This window comes from Ipomoea triloba, chromosome 10 (genome assembly GCF_003576645.1).
Source record: "Ipomoea triloba cultivar NCNSP0323 chromosome 10, ASM357664v1".
In the NCBI taxonomy this organism is placed as follows: domain Eukaryota; kingdom Viridiplantae; phylum Streptophyta; class Magnoliopsida; order Solanales; family Convolvulaceae; genus Ipomoea; species Ipomoea triloba.
This window is the reverse complement of record NC_044925.1, coordinates 27,004,828-27,025,955: the sequence shown is the minus strand read 5'-3', so window position 1 is coordinate 27,025,955 and position 21,128 is coordinate 27,004,828. Positions and strand designations below refer to the sequence as shown.

The 21,128-nt window shown below is 36.0% G+C and overlaps 4 protein-coding genes across 4 annotated transcripts; 1 reads left to right on the top strand and 3 right to left on the bottom strand.

The window, feature by feature from the left end:
* Nucleotides 1-233: 233 nt before the first annotated feature.
* On the bottom strand, nucleotides 234-3,186 carry LOC116031592 (ubiquitin-like domain-containing CTD phosphatase). Its single transcript, XM_031273828.1, has 6 exons — nucleotides 2,869-3,186; nucleotides 2,127-2,271; nucleotides 1,855-1,969; nucleotides 1,713-1,776; nucleotides 1,104-1,269; nucleotides 234-781 (listed from the first exon to the last, which is right to left on the bottom strand). Exons 1-6 carry the CDS (start codon nucleotides 3,147-3,149, stop codon nucleotides 536-538), a joined length of 1,017 nt encoding a protein of 338 aa, XP_031129688.1. The 5' UTR covers nucleotides 3,150-3,186; the 3' UTR covers nucleotides 234-535.
* A 2,388-nt stretch (nucleotides 3,187-5,574) lies between these two features.
* On the top strand, nucleotides 5,575-11,849 carry LOC116032909 (ribosome biogenesis protein BOP1 homolog). The gene is made up of 18 exons (XM_031275647.1): nucleotides 5,575-5,806; nucleotides 6,105-6,176; nucleotides 6,429-6,599; nucleotides 6,971-7,125; nucleotides 7,231-7,348; nucleotides 7,460-7,561; nucleotides 7,666-7,822; nucleotides 7,918-8,026; nucleotides 8,124-8,226; nucleotides 8,362-8,512; nucleotides 8,597-8,729; nucleotides 8,812-8,918; nucleotides 9,000-9,067; nucleotides 9,183-9,243; nucleotides 9,494-9,721; nucleotides 9,873-9,957; nucleotides 11,157-11,335; nucleotides 11,434-11,849. Exons 1-18 carry the CDS (start codon nucleotides 5,660-5,662, stop codon nucleotides 11,517-11,519), a joined length of 2,232 nt encoding a protein of 743 aa, XP_031131507.1. The 5' UTR covers nucleotides 5,575-5,659; the 3' UTR covers nucleotides 11,520-11,849.
* Nucleotides 11,850-12,162: 313 nt separating this feature from the next.
* Nucleotides 12,163-14,402, bottom strand: LOC116031783 (nifU-like protein 2, chloroplastic). The gene is made up of 4 exons (XM_031274090.1): nucleotides 14,269-14,402; nucleotides 14,059-14,173; nucleotides 13,211-13,521; nucleotides 12,163-12,608 (listed from the first exon to the last, which is right to left on the bottom strand). Exons 1-4 carry the CDS (start codon nucleotides 14,365-14,367, stop codon nucleotides 12,417-12,419), a joined length of 717 nt encoding a protein of 238 aa, XP_031129950.1. The 5' UTR covers nucleotides 14,368-14,402; the 3' UTR covers nucleotides 12,163-12,416.
* Nucleotides 14,403-15,673: 1,271 nt separating this feature from the next.
* LOC116033017 (WEB family protein At1g75720) lies at nucleotides 15,674-17,153 on the bottom strand. The gene is made up of 2 exons (XM_031275768.1): nucleotides 16,634-17,153; nucleotides 15,674-16,301 (listed from the first exon to the last, which is right to left on the bottom strand). The coding sequence occupies exons 1-2, from the start codon at nucleotides 16,881-16,883 to the stop codon at nucleotides 15,883-15,885; spliced, it is 669 nt and encodes a 222-aa protein (XP_031131628.1). The 5' UTR covers nucleotides 16,884-17,153; the 3' UTR covers nucleotides 15,674-15,882.
* Between the last annotated feature and the right edge of the window lie 3,975 nt (nucleotides 17,154-21,128).

Below are 21,128 nucleotides of genomic sequence, written 5' to 3'. Positions count from 1 at the left end.
CCCATATTAACTCAATATATATTAAAGTACATAAATTAAGAATGTTGTGGTCCAGGTCTTTCATGCACATGGTACTCATTTTAGATTATGTACCTGTAGATTGTAGTTAACAAATTATGTATGATTAACTGAATGTACATAATATGTTAACATGTTAACTAAAGGTATATAATTTGATTGTCATTTTAGATCAAAGTTCACAATGCAAAGTAGGCCTTGGTAGCATAGAGAGAGATTGCCAAAACATCATTTACATATGGTAACTCAAGTAAGCCCTTCATATATCTTCAATGTGTAAAAAGAACAAAGCTTGTGCAGTGCATCATTCTATTTGGCTCAAGTTTACTCCCATAAATTTATGGAGATGTTGGAAAATAGAGATGAAGAGAGGGAAAAAAGGAAAAGACAAGACATGCACATTCACCAAAGGATACCCAATCTAGTAAAATACTAAAATATCTGTGCAGTTGAGACATAATGTTGAAGGGCTACATTAGTTCAACCTTCCTGCAGACATGTCTGGTTGCTCAGAGTGTCATGTGTGTCGACGTCTCTTAACGTTGTCCTCGTTGTATGATTCCCAATCCTTGTGATTGAGGACACTTATGTCATCAAGATCAGCAATGGCAAGCAAATATTGGGTAAGCTTCATGAGTTCCCGATCAGTGCCCCGATTTGCATGTGCCTTCCTGAATGGCTTTATGGTCAGACCATTTTGTGGATTCATCACAAAGTTCCTCCTCAGGTCATCAAACATTATAGTGTTTTTTGGACTGTAAAACTGCAACAGGTAAAAAATGGGTCCTTTAGACACTCGTCAAGCAATCAATAAATAATGTCAAATTGAGAAGACTCTCCTGCATATGTACCTAAAGGAAATTGGTGCTAAAGAAAAAGGAATGTTATGTTGTTGCATAGTACACTACCCACCCCAATGGCAATTTCATAAGACCTTTAGTTCGCAAAATATTTCATGAAAATGGACAGTTTTCAACTTTCAACTGAAAAGCAAACATAGCATTCAAGTTGTTTTTTGAAAGCTTACACTCCATAGTCCATATTGACTAAGAACAAAATAAAGAGAAATGAAGTAGAAATTGAACCTCTGGAAACTTAGCCCAAATTAGGCCCAACGGCTTGCAGTCAATGATTCCATGAGAATCTGATTGGACTGTTATCATTGCTAAATGATCAAGCATTGCGGTAATTTTGTAGTTGGGATTGCTTAGAACACCAAGTTGTCCCATCTTCAACTCAACCCACTTCATGCTGCAGACAGAAAAGAGACATGATCAGTTGCACAAAGGGCTGAAATGCAACACCAAACATTTCCATTGGGAGACCTTTTTCTTTTTTTTCTTTTTTTTCTTTTTTTTTCTTGAAATGAGAAAAGAGCAACTGAGCAAAGCACAGAAGTCCTTTGATTGAAAGGGCCATAGAAAAATGATGACAATATGACGTGCTATGATCTAGCTCTTTGAAACCAGGACAGTCTAGCTCAATTTTTGAAATCAAAGTTTACAGTGTCCCATTTTATGTGAAACACCAGCCTGAATTCAATACGATAAAGAACATGAAGATCTCGATCTCCTCAAAATGATAGTCCAATCCATCATTTTCAGAAGCAAGGCACATTTTTAAATTTTTACAGAAAACATTCAGTGTTTAAGTGTATCATCATAATTGCAATGACCAAGAAAGGAAATTCTGACCTGGTTGCAGACCATATTATGATATCATACTCTGCATAAACGGCTGAGAGAAATTCATGAAGATCTGCACATGATAATTTAATAATTACCACAACAAAGACAGGCCTCAAGAAAAGCATCTATAAGCACAAAAGTAACTTACAAGGTCTCATGAGTTCAAGTGGGTTCTCTGCTGTTGACCGGTGATCAAATAGAGTATAGTCGATATCCAGAACAAGCAGCTTTTTCCCTTCCCGACATGGATTACGGAGGGTAATCTAAAATTATTTCTTAATATGAGGCATATTTGGATGTATATGAATACAAAATGCAAAGACACAACCGGATATTACTTGTAAAGAGCTTAAACACACCACATGGTGTAACATTACCAGAAAACAACCATCACATTGATGGCGGGGGGAGGTCACTGACCTTGTATTGTTCAATACGCCTCCTCAGTTTCTGTTTGTTTACTTCTTTATCTTTAATATCAACAGCTTCCTCCTGCCCAATTTCAAAATCATCAACGATTTCTGGAGAATCCACCTGATCCACAAATATTTCATCTTCAACAGTACTGCAAATCCAACAAAACATTAGTTAGTCATTAAGGCAAATTTATACAATAAGGTGCCAGAAGTAAACTAATCCCTACATGTATTTCATAGAAGGCCATTGACAATGAGCAAAAAAATCAAATTGCAGGAATGGAGAACTGAAGACTAGGTATGGATATAAAATCTAATTGCAAATGCGCCTACCGATCCGACTATATGTGCCTTGGTACTAACTCATGCCATAAAATTGTTTGTATCACTAACAAAGTTCATGGGAATATGAAACATAATTCCTGGAAGGATTAGGTGCTACATAATATACCTAAAAAAGGCTAAGTCATTGCTAGTAAGCAACAATACTATTGCAATGGTATCAATTTTAGGTTTCATCATGCTACTATGGGAGTGAACAATCAATTGTAATACAACAATTCTAAACAAGAAAATGAACTACTACACTTCAATTGCAGCGATTAGCGGTTTACAACCACGATTCAGCAAATAATTGATTTTAGGTTTAGGTCTACATAATAATTCAACATGAACAACAATGCACGAAGGTTTCTCTCCACCATCAAACAAAATATATTATTAATCGGAGAGAGAGAAGGGGATACCCGATCATAGTCATTTTGAGGGAGGTTTTGATGGGAATCTGAGAGAGGAGGAGGCAATCATCGGCGAGTTTTGAGCCGACTTTGGGATAGAGAAGCTTCTGGCGCTTTGGAAGCACGTTTGTGACTTCACATATGCGTCGCTTCAGCTCGCCGACGGTGTCGCTGCCGCAGACTCTGACGGTGTACTCTTTGCCGCTCCACTTCACCGTCAGCGTCAGCTCCTCCTCCGTCAACGGGGACGTCGCGAGTGCCGGCACCGAGGACGATGCTTCCGCGGCCATTTGGATAGTGGTAGTGAAGTCGCGACTGTGTCGTGTGTTTAGACGAAAAGATGCCCGTCTTACTGCGAGACCTGCTCTCAGACTAAATTACATTTTTACCCTTCAATGCTATCTTAGTCTTAACCCCGGTAAAAATTTTATTCACTTTTGGTCTCATGATTATCGAATCATTTTCACATTTAGTTATCGGCTGTTAGAGCATCCATAGTAAGGCTATGTTTGGCAAACCTAACTGAAAAGGTAGCTGAAAGTTGAAAAGTAGCTGAAAACTGAAAAGTTATAAGCTTGAAGCTGAAATATGAATAGCTGTTATGCTTAAAAGTGTTTGGTAAAATTAGCTTTTTGATAAGCTGATAAATGCAAAAAGACTACAAAGGACATCTTCATACAATTTAAATAATTTTAAATTTAAATAGTTTTGTTTATATATTAAAATATAAAATAATGAAATCAATATATTTAAATAAAATATAAAGTAAGAACATATATTTGAAAATATATAAAGTAAAAAAAAAATATTTATAATTCATAAGATTAGTTCATACAAAAATCAATGTTCAAACATAAATATCAAACTGAAATTACAACCAAACATAATGAAAAGAAAATGTCAAAAGGGTTTTAATTGAGAGGGGTAGAGGATGTCATTTATTTAAAATAATAAGGATAAATATGGAAAAAAGTTAAAAAGCTACTAGCTTATTTTAAAAAGCTACCCCAAGTAGCGTTTCAAAATAAGCTCTTATTTTAAGCTACTAGCTTATTTTGAGAACATTATCAAACAGAGCTTATAGTTTATTAGTAGCTTAAAATAAGCTATAAGTTCTTAAATAAGCTCTGCCAAATAGAGCCTTAGCGGGAACATAGCGGGAAAAGAGGAGAAAATAACTTCTTGCAAGATGAGCTTTTTTTTCAGAAAAGTGGGACCCACTGTCCCCCAACTCCAGCCACCAGTGCAGTTCGTCCCTATCACACATGAGCCCAGCAGGCGCGTTTTAGGCGCTGAATTTTTATTTTTTTTTAAATCGGATTTGTTTTATTTTTTTCTCTCTCCTCTCGTATTCTCTTTCCTCATTACACTTACAAAAACTCCTCAAAAACCACACAGGACTTCACTAGTAAGGATGCTATTAATTTTGTCATGTTTTATCCCACGAGTCCACGACTATTGAATCATTTTTACATTTGGTCCATGATTATTAATTTTTTCACATTTGGTCCATACTTTTAAAATCTTTTTACATTTGGTCCTCTAATTTAATTTCAGTTATTGGTGACTACTTTTTCTTTTTTAGTTGAAAAATGATATATAAAATAGCAACTTTGTCCTTCAAGATAAGTCACTTGACTATTATGTACACTTGCTCTATAACATATAAAATCAAATTTGGTTACTGGTGACTGGAAATTAGGGCGACATATTATTGTGACAAAGTTTTAAAGATTGTTGGATCAATGTGAACAACTCAATAGTCAGTGACCAAATGTGAAAATGTTTCAATAGTCATGGGACCAAATGTATAATAATAATATTAACAATGAGTTATTAATACCCAAAATTGTCATCAACTATAGTGGGTTTTCTCAATTTTGTCATAAACGACTTTGGTGTCATAAAGTGGTCCCAAACTTTAGTGTGTTATCATTTAAAATTGTCATCTGTTAGTTAAGCTGTCAAACTGGTGTTAAGTTTAAGGATAATTTAGTAATTTCATCTTTAAGCTTCTTGATCGGTCTATTGGTCTCTTTCCTCTCCCAAACTTTAATCTTTCCTCTCAATCTCGAAGCAAAATTCATGAATTAAGAACCCTAGATTGGCTACCATGGTAGGCCCGCGATAGGTGACCAGATTGGCCTTGCTGATCATCCAGACATTGTTGAATCGGGTGAAAGTAAGGTGTGCCTGGTTGTTGGGATGATACAACGCCTAAAGCGGCTACCACTGTTTGAGAGCCATTGTCGTCTTCCAGACTGCGGCTCTCGCTATCTTCCAGATCTGGACCTCATGGCTGTATAAAAAAAGCATTTCTTTTAAGACGATCATGACAATCGTTTTTAGACAGCCATGACTGTCTAAGGAAAGAGCTGTTTAATAATAAAAATAAAAATTTAAAAACTTCTAAATAAAAAAGAAAACTTTTAATAAAACAAAAAGTAAAAAAATCATTAAAAAATACAAATTTGAAACAGAAACACTTGTCAGCTCCGTGTTGCACTAACTTGCTAATTAGATTATTTTTAACCCAATTAAATATTTTAACAGGCTTAAGGGATTTAAATATATATTTTTTAAATTAAAGGATTCAATTACACCATCAGTTTAACTTAGGGGCCAATATGATACATTTTTCCCTTTTATCTCTGTAGTTCATTTTAGTGAACTTTTTTCCTTTAATATTCCGAATAAGAAAATAACTAAAACCTTGTTAAAACCCTAGCTATATACCTGTCGGCTGTCTTCTCTTCTTCCCTCCGGAACGGCCATCTACTGAGTTGCAGGTAGAGGAGGTATGAAGGTGAAAAAAGGGACCGAGCGCTCTAAGGAACCAAAGAAAGAGGTAGAGGAAGAAGAGCAAGCGAAAATAGATGCGGTAGCTAAACAGTCTGAAGAAGACTACTCTGATGAATCCCCGGTTGTTTCCGACGACGACGATGAGGTTTATTTTTGCTTTTTATTTTAAATATTTTAGCTGAAAGGATGCAGAATAGCTCAATTCGTACCCACTAGTGTATTTTGTGGGTTTACTCTTTGTATTTTCGAGATCATTGGGTTGACAGACAGGTCGAAAAATCGATAATAATGTGTATGCTGATTGTTGGGTTAATGTTTTTGTGCTGCTTAGTGTTGCAAGCGTGACAGGGATGACTTGTTTGTATTTTTAGCATTCTTGGTTGTGAATCTCCTATGCTATGTATTATTAAGTTTTTAATTTCATTTTTCTAATGTGGTTATAGGAATTTTCTGAAGACAATGGCTCGTTGAGAGAGTCAGGGTCAGATGAAGAAAGTGAACTCTCTGGTAGTGAGGTATATAGTAATTTCATATGTGTTTTGCAGCATTGATCAGGCTATGAGTATAAGAGCAAAAACATTTGGGGTGTCTAATTACTGTGATTCTTGTTAGTCACTGGTCTTAATGTACCCATGAGGCATAAAAGTTTGCAGCTTTTCATTTAATTTAATTTTTAATAAATTATTAAACTAAGAGCAGTTCTGTGCTTTCTCTTAGAATCTTTTACTATTAATTATTTATTTGAGTTCTTCTTGTGGTTGTTGCAGGATGTTTTTGTCTCAAGTGATGGTGATGATGCCACTAATGCAGATGATTTAGATGGTGCTGGCCCAAGTAACAGTAATAGAGATGACTTGGGTCATAGTGATGTAGATGATGATAGTGGAAGTGATGACTCCCGTCCAGAAGTTGAGGAGAGTGACTCATCTGAAGATGAGGTATGTTTCATATTTCTAACTTTCGAGAAATGCTTAACTGTCTCAAGGTGTTTCTAAAAGTTGGTGATGAATGGGGTAAGAACTTGCTATATGGTTTTAACCAGTTACTTTTGCTGGTAAGGAATCCAAACAATTAAAACTTGTTTTTATTTGAAGTGGTGATGACATTGTCTTTAGGTACAAGCTTATGCATCAAAGCTTGATTGTATGTTATATTAAAAATATGAAGCACTGCTACTAGCTAAAAATATTTATCTGGTTGGAATTTGTTACCTAGTTATTATCACAGGTCCTTACTCACGCCATTTACCTTTTTGGCTTTGCTAATGTTTCACGTTTCATCCATTTATTGGATATGTTTTGCCAATCAGGTTGCTCCTCGTAATACTGTGGGGAATGTTCCATTGGTATGGTACAAAGATGAGGAACATATAGGATATGATCTTGCCGGGAAGAAGATCAAGAAAAAAGAGAAACAAGATAAATTAGATTCATTTCTTGCCAGTGCTGATAACTCCAAAAATTGGTGAGTTGATATTTATGTGTGTATACAGACACATACATGATGCATGTATTGGTTTACATCCAATTTCAAACTAAGTATGAAACATCCAACATTCATGAAATTTAGGCGTAAGATTTATGACGAGTATAATGATGAAGAAGTGGAGCTGACCAAAGAGGAGATCAAAACGATTCGCAGAATGCTGAAAGGGAAAGCACCTCATGCTGATTTTGATCCTTACGCAGTTTGTACCCTGTCACCTAGTTATAAACCTTTTCTGTGTAGCTTGTAGCTAAAACTTCATTTTCATTTAAAGCAGTGATGATAGAGTCATTCTATCTCCTTTATTTTGCAGCCATATGTGGACTGGTTTGCCTGGGATGATGCAAAGCATCCGCTTTCCAGTGCTCCAGAACCAAAGAGACGTTTTATTCCTTCAAAGTGGGAGAGCAAAAAGGTTAGATTGCATATACTGTTATTTTAATTTGTGCCTTTAACATATTTATTGCTGCCAAATTTCACTGTGATTAGTTCTATAATTAATTTTTCATCTGGATCCAGGTTGTTAAGTATGTACGTGCAATAAGAAAGGGGCTAATAAAATTTGATGAGAAGCCAAAAGAAGAACCAAATTTCTATCTTTTGTGGGGAGATGATTCGACTGCTATGGAAAGACAAGGGTTATCTTATATTCCTGCTCCAAAGCCTAAGCTGCCAGGTTTACAGCTCTGCCTAAATAAATATCCTTGGCATTTCACCTTTTCAAAGGGAGTAAGGGAGAGCGTTAGCTGTCTTACCTAAGTGTTGTTTCAGGTCATGAGGAATCATATAACCCCTCTTTGGAGTATATCCCAACAGAAGACGAGATCAAATCTTATGAGCTTATGTTTGAGGAAGATCGGCCAAAGTTTATTCCGAAACAGTACATTACTGCCTTTTTAATTGGTCAAGAATAACTTTTTTCACTTCGCTACTTTCAGTTCAATATTTTAATCCAACTATGTTTTGATTATGTTTAGGTTTGAATCCTTGAGAAGCGTTCCAGCATATGACAAATCTGTCAAAGAAACATTTGATCGATGCCTGGATCTTTATTTATGCCCCAGAGCTCATAAAAAGCGTGTATGTAAATAAAACTGGTACCAAGTGTGCTTGTTTTAGTTCAAGAGTTTTCCACAGACGGAAGTATCTGGATACTTTATAGCAACTTGAATCTTTTAATCATTAAGTAACCCTACATCTTTAATTCTTCTACAGCTAAATATTGATCCTGAGTCCTTGAAACCGAAGTTGCCAAGCCGCAGAGACCTCAGACCTTACCCAACAACTTGTTATCTTGAATATAAAGGTCACAGCGGTCCAGTTGTTTCAATTTGTACAGAACCTAGTGGGCAGTGGATTGCTTCTGGTTTGGCTTCTAATGAGATTTTTCATTGTCCTTAAGTTATAAACTCATATAGAATCATGATATCATCAACTACTATTTCTTAAGGTTCAAATGATGGAACTGTGCGCATATGGGAGGTTGAGACTGGAAGATGTTTAAGGATTTGGGAGCTGGGGGAAGCAGTTCAGCATGTGTCGTGGAATCCAGTGCCTGAGCTTCCTGTCTTGGCAGTCTCTGTGTAAGCATAATGAATTACTGGATATATTCATTAATTGATGAGGTTATGACTAGAAAATGTCTTATGTTAACTAATTATGTAGCGGACCAGATGTGTGTCTTTTGAATGTTGGCCTTGGGAATGAAGAAGGACAAAAGAGGGTTGAAGAACTATTGCGTGTTCAGACACCACCTGTGACAGATGACTCTGGTCAGTCTGATGTTAATGCCTTTAGCATATTGTGCAAAGGTTAATATTTTAGCTGTCCTGATTTTTTTCTTGGTGTCTCAGACAGCGGTTCCCTTGTGAGCTGGTCTCAGGATGATAAGTTTGGAGGAATCAGGTTAAAGCACTCTAAGGTACTTAAACTTGGTTTCATTTTCTATTATATTGAGTCTTCATCAGACACTGGAGTGGTGATAAATTGAAGCCTTTATACGAGTCTGACTTTTGTACGTTCATTGAGTTTTGCAGACAGTTGCTTCTGTAGAGTGGCATCGTAAAGGAGACTATTTCTCAGTAGTGTCGCCATCTGATATCCTTTTTAGTAAATTGAAATGTCCAATCCAAGCTTATTATTGAATTGTCTTTTGCAGTGGAATATGTTCATTTCAGTTATATGCGATTACCATTCTAGGAATTTGCTTCCATGGGACATTCATGAAACCCATTTTCATCATCTGCCTGATATTCTGGTTATTTTGGCTACCCGAATCATGTTTTGTATAGCTTTGACATTTATTTTGTTCTTAATTGCTTGATGTTATTTCTTAACCCATTCATACGGGATGCAAGAGCAATATTTATTCATCAACTCTCAAAGCAGAATACTCAACGGCTTCCATTCAAGCTGCATGGAATTCCGGTATCAACTGCTTTCCATCCTACTCGCTCTCTCTTCTTTATATCAACCAAGAAAGTTGTTCGTGTCTATGATCTGCTGAACCCAAAAGCTATCAAGAAACTTGAAACCAAATTACGTGAAGTATCCTCTATTTCCATTCACTCAAGTGGTATGTTTCTAAGCCTTCTCCGTGTTTTCATATGAAACTAATTTGAGTAATTTCCTTGCAACTGTGCCTCCTTTTATCTATCTTTCTGCATGAGTGTATTCTTTTCATGGGGGTTTTGTGTCGTTCATTGCATCCATACCTTCATATGCAGGTGATCACGTCATTGTTGGAAGTAGAGACGGGAAACTGTGTTGGTTTGACATGGACCTTTCATCTCAGCCTTACAGAGTTCTCAAGTAAGTAAAGGAAAAAAAACTTTGGACATGGTCAAAAGATCCTTATGTGAGATAAATAAAGTTAAAAGCTTGAAACTTTGTGCTTATGCATGTTTAATCATCCGCTCCAAATTGAAGGATTTTGACCGAAATCTTTATTGGTTTTGGCATTTGTGAAGTTTCGTGACTAAAGCTTTTCATCCGGTTATATTTGCCATTGTTTATAGAGCAAATTGCCATTTTGGTCCACTAACTATAGGGGTCGTCTTAATTGCAGTCCACAACTTTCAAAAGTGTTAATTGCATACCCTGACTATTCAATTTTTGTCAAATTTGGTCACTCTGACCAAATTACTGGCCAAATTCGCTGGAAAATCCTAAACCCTAAAATAATGAGGGGTATTTTAGAAATTTCACATGTCTGTTCTTCTTCTTCGACCAAATTTCATTCTACTGCGGCGGTGGCAATCACATTGGCGAGACGACGACATGCTTCGGCGACATTTTTGACAAAGTGCGAGGTCCATTGCTAAGATCACGACGACAATAATGCCGATGAATGCGAGGTCCATTTCCTCCTTTGCTCCACTTAGCGTTGATAAGCTCAAGCCCATCCCTGTTTCCGCGCTATCGCCGGCGCTGCACATTGCGTAGCTCATCTCCGGCTCCGCTGGCGACTTCGACATGCTCCTGCGAACGGCCTTCACCGCCGCCTTAGCTTTCCTCCCCTTCTGCTACTACTGGTTCACGCTGACGAGGAGGCCACGCTGGAATCTGGGCATCATCCTGCTCCTCCGGGCATCTGGGCATTCCCTTCAAAACCTCTCTTGACGAGGAAGCCACGCCGGTATTGAGTTGCAGTGGTGATGGTGAAGAATGAGAGCTTTATTATTGTCTTCTTTGTTGCTAATTTGAGAAGCCATAAATCTGAACATTCCGGTTGCTCTCAACCTGGTAGCTCGCCGGAGAAGAATAATAGACATGTGAACTTACTAAAATACCCCTCATTATTTTAGGGTTTAGGAAATTCCGGCGAATTTGGCCGGAGTGACCGAAATTGACAAAAATTGAATAGTCAGGGTATGCAATTAACACTTTTGAAAGTCGTAGACTGAAATTAAGAGGACCCCTATAGTCATTGGACCAAAATGACAATTAGCTCTTGTTTATATTATAGTATTAGACTTGTCTTCATGCGATTTTCCTTTTTCAAATCTTAGGTGTCATCCAAAGGACATTAACAAAGTTGCCTTCCATCGTTCTTATCCTTTGTTCGCTTCATGTTCTGATGACTGCACTGCATATGTCTTCCATGGCATGGTTTATTCAGATCTGAACCAAAATCCCCTAATAGTCCCTCTGGAGATTCTCCGGGGTCACGCCATTGAAAATGGAAGAGGTATTTTTTCATCCTAAACTTTTGGCGGGGTCAAAGCAGTGAAGCACATTGCCTAACATAAACGCCTTTTGCTGACACATTATAATTGCTACTTTCAGGCGTTCTCGACTGCACGTTCCACCCCAGGCAGCCATGGCTATTTACAGCAGGCGCCGATTCTGTGATCAAGCTCTACTGTGACTAAGATCACTGCACCTAAAGGGAAGAGTTTGAAAGATGTTCACAGGCCCAGATTCCTTTCAATTATAAGGCAACAACCTTAATGTGGAGGAAGGAAATGGACATTGATGTCTGTTTATTCCTCTTCATTTGGCCTACAGTTTTGTTCTTGGTTCTGTAGTTGGGAATCCATGTTTTCAACACTAATATTCTTTTCCATACCAAACAAGTACACTCCACATTGCTAAAAGTTAAAATGATATGTATGGTATGAAACAGATGCAACATGATCCGTTTACTAATTGGAGATTTTTTTTTTTGAAAAAAAAAAGAAAAAAAGAGTTTTTTTTTTTCATGACAGTATCCTTGAGATTACTTTAATTGTTATACCATGTAGTTATGAACCAAGGCTTATTTATGGACTTTGGTTGAAAAATTATATGTTTGCATTATGTGTCATCAGTTATTAAATTATGTCGAGCAGTTTAAAATGCAAGGTAAATCTTAATTCATGGTATAATTTGTTGATTAGTTTGAACTTAGCTCGGTTTAAACTTCTAGGGTTCTTTAGCCTTGTGTTATACTCCCAAAACATACAAGCAAAACCTGAAAACTTACATTAAACTTGTAGTACATTAAAAATAAATTTATAAAAAATGAATTTGTAATACACTAAATATGAACTTTTAGTATATTAAAAATGAATATGTATGTTAGTGATTAAGCTTACAATGTAGATCATGGTTCATAGTATAATGATTGGCAACACCCTAGATCCCAAATAGTTGTTGCAATATAAATCATAGTGTTCCAAGAATGTTGAATTATGAACTACCAAGACTATCTTCCCTAAGAACAACACAACTTATACTATTTACAGAGCTTGCTGTACTTTCAGCTATCATTGAGCTGTAGTATATATTCACTGCAAAAGTTGAACTGCAGCTATTGCAGGGATCTTCTCCCGCAGTTTCTTAGTCACAGCAACACGAACCGTCATCACCCCTGCTGCAGGGCCTGTGATTCTAACCTTCACGATTGGCTCCTCGATTGCAACTAGTTCCAATGTTCCCCCGGCTGCCCCAACGAGATATGGTCTTATCTCTTCGAGTACCTAGATTTAATAACGAACCATTCACACCAAAACTCGAAAGAAAAACCAAATATACATCAAGCAACTTGATATAACTATATAAATATCCTCGTCTCGTCTTGTATATTGTCAATAGAAACAATCAAATCGTAGTTTCATTCTATCCCCTATTGCATCCATGTGTCACGAGATTAGCTACTAAGATATATTATACCTTTATATTGACCATTTGGAGGTAATACAGGCATATATGTATACACATACATACAATGTGTGTGTCTATATATGTGTAACATATAAATATAAGTAAATATGTATTAGATCAATGTAAGTGCTTATTGTACATCCAAATATCCAATCCTTGGGAACTTTAATACCTTCAAAAACATTTATTAGCCCGAAGTTGTTTTTAATGAAATCGTCTAAATTAATCATTTGTTTGGTTGCCATGTATCAATCAAACTGGCATTAGCACAATCTCCTAAGAACTAAAAAGTAGTAGCAGTTGCCCAGCGGGGCTTAGCTCAATGGTTCAAGGGTCACACTGGAAGTCTTGCTCCAGTGATTCTCGAAGTTATATCTCAAATCTAGAGAACACGTAAGGGCTAGAACGTATCACATACCTTCTCTATGTTTTCTGCATTAAGCTCGAGGCCAGTTTCTTCGTCTGGTATGGATTCAACGGAGGAAACCTCGGGGATCTTTTCCATCAAACGACGCTCAATGCCCATCTTCATCGTCGTGACAGAACTGGGGCAGGAGCCACACGCTCCCTGGAGCTTTAACCTAACGACATTGCCATCGATTTCATGCAGGGCAACGTTACCTCCATCAGCAATGAGATACGGTCGAATTTCATCCAATACACTCTCGACATTCTCTGCTGTCAGCGGTACGCCCACTGCTGAATGAGGAGCTGCAACTGCCCTTACAACTGCATAACATCACAGGGAGGAAAACCAGTTCAAATTTAGGAGTGCCCAAAAACTGAAAAAACTCACCATATACACTAAAGGGCAATGAGAACCAGTAAAAATCACTTGACTACAACCAACCAAGTGATCAATATAAGTTTGGAAAAACAACAGTTTTGGCCCTTAGTATTATATAATTACCAAACTCTATTAGCAAACTCTTTTTTTTATGAGGTTATTTCTGTCATTTAGAATTAACGTCCATGGTTAAAGTTTCATTCTCTCCATAGAGCGTCATTTTAAACTCTGACAATTGATTCTAAATGACAAAAATAAACTTTTGGAGTTTGACAATTATATAACAATGGCATTAAAAATGCAAATGGACAATTAAGGGACTAAATTTCCAAAATTGAAGCAATTCAGAGGCCAAAAGTGCCTTTTACCCTAAAAGTTTTCAAGTAATTGGGAGAAAGTTTAATACTTTACGCTTCGTCAAAGGTATTTATAAGCAGAAGATAAAATCCCAAGGCCAAGGGGGAAACAATCAACTTCACCTAGCTGCGGCTTTATTGGGCTGCCGGAAAAATGAGCTCTTTGTACTAAGCGTGACGGCGGCGGCGGGTTGCGCCGCCGCGAGAGTGAAGCCGTAGAGCCCAGAAGACTGGAATTCTGCAGTGATTGAACAAAATCGAAACTTGAGAACAAAAAACAGAAGGAAAATTTAAAATGCACAGTCTGTTATGTTGTTAGGAAAGTAATTAAACCTTTAGAGGAAGAGAATGGAGGGAGGATTCTGGGATTTGCAGGGCTCCACAGGAAGATGGTGGGTGATAGTGGGAAGGACTTAGAGGGTTCAAAGCCATGGCTGACTGAACTCTGGGGCTACAAATTTCTGGTAATCAGATTTACCCACCCACCCACCCCCACCTCCACCACCCAAAATTTCATTCACTCTTTTGCTAGTGGTGGAGAGGTTTTCTTATGTATTTTAGAAAATACTTGTGTACTAAAATTTTAGGATGTCATATTCCATAATAAAATATATATATATATATTTATAATTTTTTTTGAGTTACAAAGAAAATTTGTAGTCGAGTGTGCATTGGATAAATTCAATCTTGTGACATTATTAGCTATAAAGGATCATAATGAGTTAAAGTTAACTGTTAAACTAATTTTGATTATAGCTGATCGGTTCAAACCATGGAGATCAATAGGTGACTTTGAAATTGTAACCTTTATTTGCTCTTTTGCAATTTGTATAATTGATTGAACGCAATGCTTGTTTTTTTTTCTTTAGATCAACAAAATGATACATTGAGACCACCTCTTAAACATACTAAGTATGCATAGTAAGGATTTTGCCACCATATCATCACCATCTTATCTTCTACTAATTAAAATCCTATCAAGAGATCGAGGAAGGACCACTAGAATTAACCACCTTTGTGGAGTGTGGAATCACTCACAAAAATTCTCTTCTAAAAGTACTACGCACTACAATCTTGTAACAATTTAATAATTCTCATAAGTTTTAATGGATTCTATTAATATTATGATTTTTCTCATAGCTAGGACAATGAGAATTTTTTTTTTTGGGATAACTCGTGAGAATGAAAAAACTGATTAGAAATTGTGATTTTGTACATGATCAACACCGGCAGTGCAACAAACTCGATCACAAAAATATTGTTAGTGAATCATACTCCTTTTATTCGATCGACCACTCATTTAGGAGTCATTATATTATTTCATTTTTAAAGTTATGTAAGATGGTTAATCCTAATTAATTACGAAATACAACAAAAAATTATTATCTAATATAATAATGACACATGAATATAAAAAGAAATGAGATATAATTAAGGGAGAGTAAGCATAACGCCCCATAAGACATGAAATATTATATTATTTCATTTTTAAAGTTATGTAAGATGGTCAATCCTAATTAATTACGAAATACAACAAAAAATTATTATGTAATATAATAATGACACATGAATATAAAAAGAAATGAGATATAATTAAGGGAGTGTAAGCATAAGGCCCCATAAGACATGAAATTAAACGATGAGGACGGAAGAAATATTATATCACCACACCTTCAATCTACTACTCGATACTAACTGAGTGTTAGTGCAGGTCAGACACTAATTAAGCATCATATCATCATTATAAGAAGTCATGCACATTAACATAAGGTAATTGGAATACAAATGGTACAAAATTATGGGGTTTTCCTCACATATTATCATTAAAAAAAAAACAATTTGATCGAATTTAGTATTTAAATTATTCATGCATGCATGCATATATACGTACACACACAAATACATGCATGCATGCATGGAGTTGAGGTTTCATCATATCAATATAATTCAATTCAACCATGCATGAGAAGATGAAAAGAGAGGATTATTCATGGCAATCGGCGACGACGACCCTTTCTTCCTCGTAAACAAATCCCCCACAAGTGGAATTATCGGCTTCTTCTTCTTCCTTTCCCCCGCTCTCAACACCTCCGCCAAACTCGCTTTCTTGACGATCTCGCCGGCGCCGGCGCCGATTGACCTTGCATCCGCCGCCGCCGCCGCTTTAGCCGCCGAAGCCGCCTCCGCTTGAGCCAGCTTCGACATGTTCTTGTGAAGCTCGGCGTTCAAGGACGCCAGCGCGATTTCCGTCTCCGATTCTCTCTCCCTCAGCTGCCTCAGCTCCGCCTTCGTCTCCTCCAGCTCCGCCTCCAGTTTCCTCAGCGTGTTCGCCACCGCCGTCTCCTCCTCCTCCGCGGCCACCAAATCTGTACATAATTTGTGTTTACAGTCACAGAATTTCTCAATACAAAAAGACATAAATTCATAACATAAGATGCAATTATTAATTTATTTCAGTACATAATATTAGATATAAACAATCTAACCATACAGAATAGTGTACTAGAAACCTGACCTCGTAGTAACGGAAGGAGAAGCAGATCTCCCGTCACTGCTTAGGCTTCCATTATTAGGAGGTTAGATTTCTGATAGACTATTCTGTATCATTAGATTATTTATATCTAACACATAATTCATATTTTTAAGGTACAAAATTTGATAGCACAAAACACAAAAAGTTATAATACAAAACACAGACGCGAAACTACGTCGTCGGATTTTCTAGTCGGCGAGGAATAGCACGGCGTTTCATGCTTGGGGAACGCGAAGGGAGGCTTAGGCGAGGTCTGAGAAAAGACTTCTCCGGCCAAGAATCTCTCCCCGAAAATCGCCACCGCCTCTTTCACCGACCGGAAAGGCCGTGAAGTATCCACGTTGGCCCGATAGTCTAAGGCGGATGGGAGACAAATGATGGGTTCTTGATTTTCTGCAGAATTATCTGCTTCCATGATATATGGTTTAATTAAATTTTGATAGATGGGAAAGCTAAAAAGAGATGAGATGAGAGAAATATAATGCAGGGTATAGCTAGGGAGAATGAATAGACAGTATGTATTATGGGATGATATATCATCGGATATGGTGTTGAGTTTCCTTAGCTTTTACTTCAAACATGTTATGGTCGGAGAATGATCGATCTGATGTGATGATGAAGAAAGCTAAGGGGGTGTGTGTGTGTATATAAGGTAAATTATATTGATGGCGGGTGTGGGATATGATGTAGTTGAGATATACCGTGGTTTGAAGGGGAAGATATGTGGGATTTTGAAGGTGGACGAAGTAGACTACTCAACTACACACCACTTACTTTTATATATATATATATATATATGGGATTATGATTATGATTATTATTATATTATATACTTGACATGTAATTATGCTTTATTTGTCAACCTAGCTAGGATGCCATGCACTATTTACATTTTGCGTTTTCATTCATCCCCGGCCTTCTTCACGATGTTAATTAGTTACGTTGTTGACATTGCTCATCTTAGATACTTATATGCATGTAATCTTTGTTTAGTTAGTATTTTTTTTTTTTTTTTTGAGTACTACTGACTCGGTTACAATGTATTATCTGTTCATAAAATCGAACATGCCAATCAAATGCCACTACCGGATGCCACTAGACCACAAGGTCATTGGCTGTTTAGTTAGTATTTAAAAAAATATATGATTGATTTTTTTTTTTGTACTGCAAGTGATCATAAAAAAATCTTAAGTTTCCCAAGACAACTCTTCAGTATATACTTGAAAATGCTATATATGAATTGGTATGTAATTATGCATTATTTATTTGTCTAACCTAATTAGCTAGATCACCATTTTCATTCATCCCCTTCTTGATCGAGGATGCTAATTAGTTGTCGACATTGCTCAACTTAAATGTATGTAATCTTGTTTAGTTACTTTTTTTTTTTTTTTTTTCATATATATATGTGTTACGACTTTCCAGTGACGTACTAACTTTAATCTTTTGGGCTGAGTACACTGAACGGACAAGCGCTGGTCCAAGACGATCGAGGACCAAACGTTTGGGCCAATCCGGGCCGGGCTGGCCCACTAAATTTGTCGTATCTTGAATTGTACAGCAAATTATATCGTGGAGCAAATTATATCGTGGATCAAAGTTTATCATGTACATTGTGAATTTTGGTCCAAATTATATATCTGCAATTAATATATTATGCACATTCAATTAACAAATTATGTATTTTCAATTAACAAATTATGTATTTATTCTAATCTTATTCTAAGTTTATAATATATGAATTGTAGGTACACAAACTAAATGTACATAATTTGAATTAGGGTCTACAATGCACATGGTGGCTTTGGTTCATGATATTGAAACGTGCATATTAATTATAAAAATATTTTCTCAACAACCATGATTAGATTTTTTTTTATAGTGATTAGATAAACTTATACAATGTGACTTGAGAACATTATTAATTAATGGGTCACACTTGTGTGAGACCGTCTCACGGATCCTTATTCGTGAGACGAGTCGGGTCGGGTCAAAGTAACATGCAAATGTCATACTTATACGTGCAAATCTCACACTTATATGCTCAAATATAACACTAATCAAAAATACAAATTTTGTTACTTATAAGAGAAAAAGTAATACATTTTTCATAATAAGTCATGTTAACAAGTGTCTCTCACTTATAAGGGCAAATATAATACTTTTGAGGAAAAATGTAATACTTTTAAATCGAAATGTAAAAGTATTGTATTTTCCCTTAAAAGTATTACATTTACCCTAATAAGTAACAAAAATTTTATTCCTGATTAGTATTACATTTGAGCATATAAGTATGACATTTGTGCACATAAGTGTTACATTTATATCTTGACCCGACCCGACCCGACCCGTCTCATGGTGAGACGATCTCACACAAGGTTTTGCTTTAATTAATAGAAAAAGACAGCGTGGAATTTGGATATGCAAGAAATCTGATTTTTTTTGTTTGAATAAATAACATAGGTGGATCTTTAATTTTTTTTTTTTAAGGTACTGCTAGCTTTCAGATTCTATTGACATGCATGATTGCATGGTTATATTATTATTATTATTCTTGATAACATGTGGGTAGCTATCATATATATTTCGTTTGGTTTAAGTTATTGGCTGCACAAGATCCTGAAGGGTTAGCTGTGCTGTAGTACAGTGTTACTAGAGATATACTAGCAATCCGCACCTTTATGAATTATGTAGTTGCAGTATTGACTGAGACTCGAACCCACACCCCTCTCATATGAGAGTGCAATCGGGTGCCACTAGATCAGACCATAAGGTCTTGGCAATGACGTTAAATATATATAGTTACATATATAATTCTTAGCATTGATTTCTTTGAACCATTACTATAACTAACTCTAGCTAGAATTTTATAAATTGGTATCAGTTTTTATTTATTTATTTATTTTTGCATGGAGGTTAATAATATTAAATAATATATAACAAATTTTACATGTCTCTCAAATAACAGTTGCTGGCTACACAAGAACATGAAGGGTTAGGTGTGATGCATATGTTCATGTGTTTTTTGGGTGATATGAAAGGGGACGATCAACCACAACCACAACTATAACAATTAATGCAACCAACTTTTTCAGAGCAGATATTTTGAAGACTTATCAGCACCAAAAACTTTATTAGGAAAACAATCAATTTTCAAAAAAATTGAAAAAAAAAAATTCCAGTTAATAAACGAGCCCAATATGTTGCTCCCGATTTCAACTTTCAAAGACCCCTAACCCTCCGTCCTTAGGACTAACTAGAAGAGTAAATTACAAAATACCACTATTAAAAAAATTACTATTTTCGACCAACATTTGTATCTAAAAGAAATATTGGGCGGTATTTAAAAATAAAAAATAAAATATTCAGACCGTAGAGATAGTTGAATTGGATGGTATATTAGTTGGAAACTTGATATTTCTGATAGACGTTTATGCGCTGAATTGGTTGGAATTTTCGATTACTTAAATTAGGGTTTGAACTCTTCACCATGTGGTTGACAATCTCGACAAACATTACCCCTATTGTCTTTTTAACATAACTACTAGCCTATGCAGGTAATGCAGCTATGCCCCAGAGCACACCAAAAATTTTATTGTATAATAACATTGGAATATAATTTTGATAATAAATTTATTTCTTGTCGGTTCTTCAATTATTATTACTATTATTTTTTTTTTTAAAACTACTAACTCTATTACAATGCAGTATCTATTCATAACTACTTTCTCAAAGTATTGAAGCATTGCCCCCACTGAGGCTCGAACCCTCGAACCCACCACCTCCCGTATAAAGGGAAAGGTTTGATGCCACTGGACCACAAGGTACTTAGCAATTATTATAAATTTATTTCTTGTCGGTTCTTCAATTATTATAAAATGCTACCCATTGAGATCGACTTCGCAATCACAAATAGGCACCATTTCATAATAATTGTATAATATAGTAGTTGTAACAAATATATATAATTATGTATATATATAGAGAGAGAGAGAGTAGTACAGGAACAAGTACAACAACTTTTGCTATATAAAACTTATTAATGAGTTCATAAATTTTTATTGAAAAGGAAATAACTGATGTGTTTGCTTCTGATTTATGGATAAACATAAAATAATAAGCATCATCATTAGATTAAAATTCAAGAAATTTATCTGATCTTAAGTCGCACATGACATACGAAATGATATGGATGTGATTCATTTATGATGTTTGTAAGTACGTTTTAGGTTGTGTTTGGCTAGTTGTTTAGTGAGTTGGTCCAATTAGTTGAGATTTGGGAGCAATAATTCATCAAATGAAATGACAAAAGTTCTGTTGATAGAGAACAATTTATCAATGTGTGAGAAGTACATTGACAAATATAGCAAGCTAGAGAAGGTAAAATATATGGTATATTTAGGCAACTAGTAATATAGTAAATTACTTGTACTTTTAACCCAATGTGTTTCAGATCTGTTAGATTTGGACAGATGGACGGCTTTGATGAGTTCTCATTCCATCTCCTGGACATGTAGTTCTCACCTGATTTATATGTCTCCTATACAAACACACACGTACGTGTGTATGTATGTATAGACACACACACCCCACCTCGCACCCTATTTTTATACTTTGCGAGTATTTTAGTCTTCATTGGGGTAGAGAATATGAGAAATAT

Bases quoted from the DNA above. Each gene is read 5' to 3' on its own strand.
- LOC116031783 (XM_031274090.1), bottom strand. From the start codon at position 14,367: ATGGCTTTGAACCCTCTAAGTCCTTCCCACTATCACCCACCATCTTCC. The intron at 14,174-14,268 runs GTTTAATTACTT...CAATCACTGCAG, and splicing joins TCCATTCTCTTCCTCTAAAG to AATTCCAGTCTTCTGGGCTC. The intron at 13,522-14,058 runs GTGAAGTTGATT...GATGTTATGCAG, and splicing joins CCCAATAAAGCCGCAGCTAG to TTGTAAGGGCAGTTGCAGCT.
- LOC116031592 (XM_031273828.1), bottom strand. From the start codon at position 3,149: ATGGCCGCGGAAGCATCGTCCTCGGTGCCGGCACTCGCGACGTCCCCG. The intron at 2,272-2,868 runs GTATCCCCTTCT...TTGGATTTGCAG, and splicing joins CTCAAAATGACTATGATCGG to TACTGTTGAAGATGAAATAT. The intron at 1,970-2,126 runs GTCAGTGACCTC...AAATAATTTTAG, and splicing joins GGCGTATTGAACAATACAAG to ATTACCCTCCGTAATCCATG.
- LOC116033017 (XM_031275768.1), bottom strand. From the start codon at position 16,883: ATGGAAGCAGATAATTCTGCAGAAAATCAAGAACCCATCATTTGTCTC. The intron at 16,302-16,633 runs GTCTGTGTTTTG...AATTATGTACAG, and splicing joins ATCCGACGACGTAGTTTCGC to ATTTGGTGGCCGCGGAGGAG.
- LOC116032909 (XM_031275647.1), top strand. From the start codon at position 5,660: ATGAAGGTGAAAAAAGGGACCGAGCGCTCTAAGGAACCAAAGAAAGAG. The intron at 6,177-6,428 runs GTATATAGTAAT...TGGTTGTTGCAG, and splicing joins GTGAACTCTCTGGTAGTGAG to GATGTTTTTGTCTCAAGTGA. The intron at 7,349-7,459 runs GTTTGTACCCTG...TTTATTTTGCAG, and splicing joins CTGATTTTGATCCTTACGCA to CCATATGTGGACTGGTTTGC.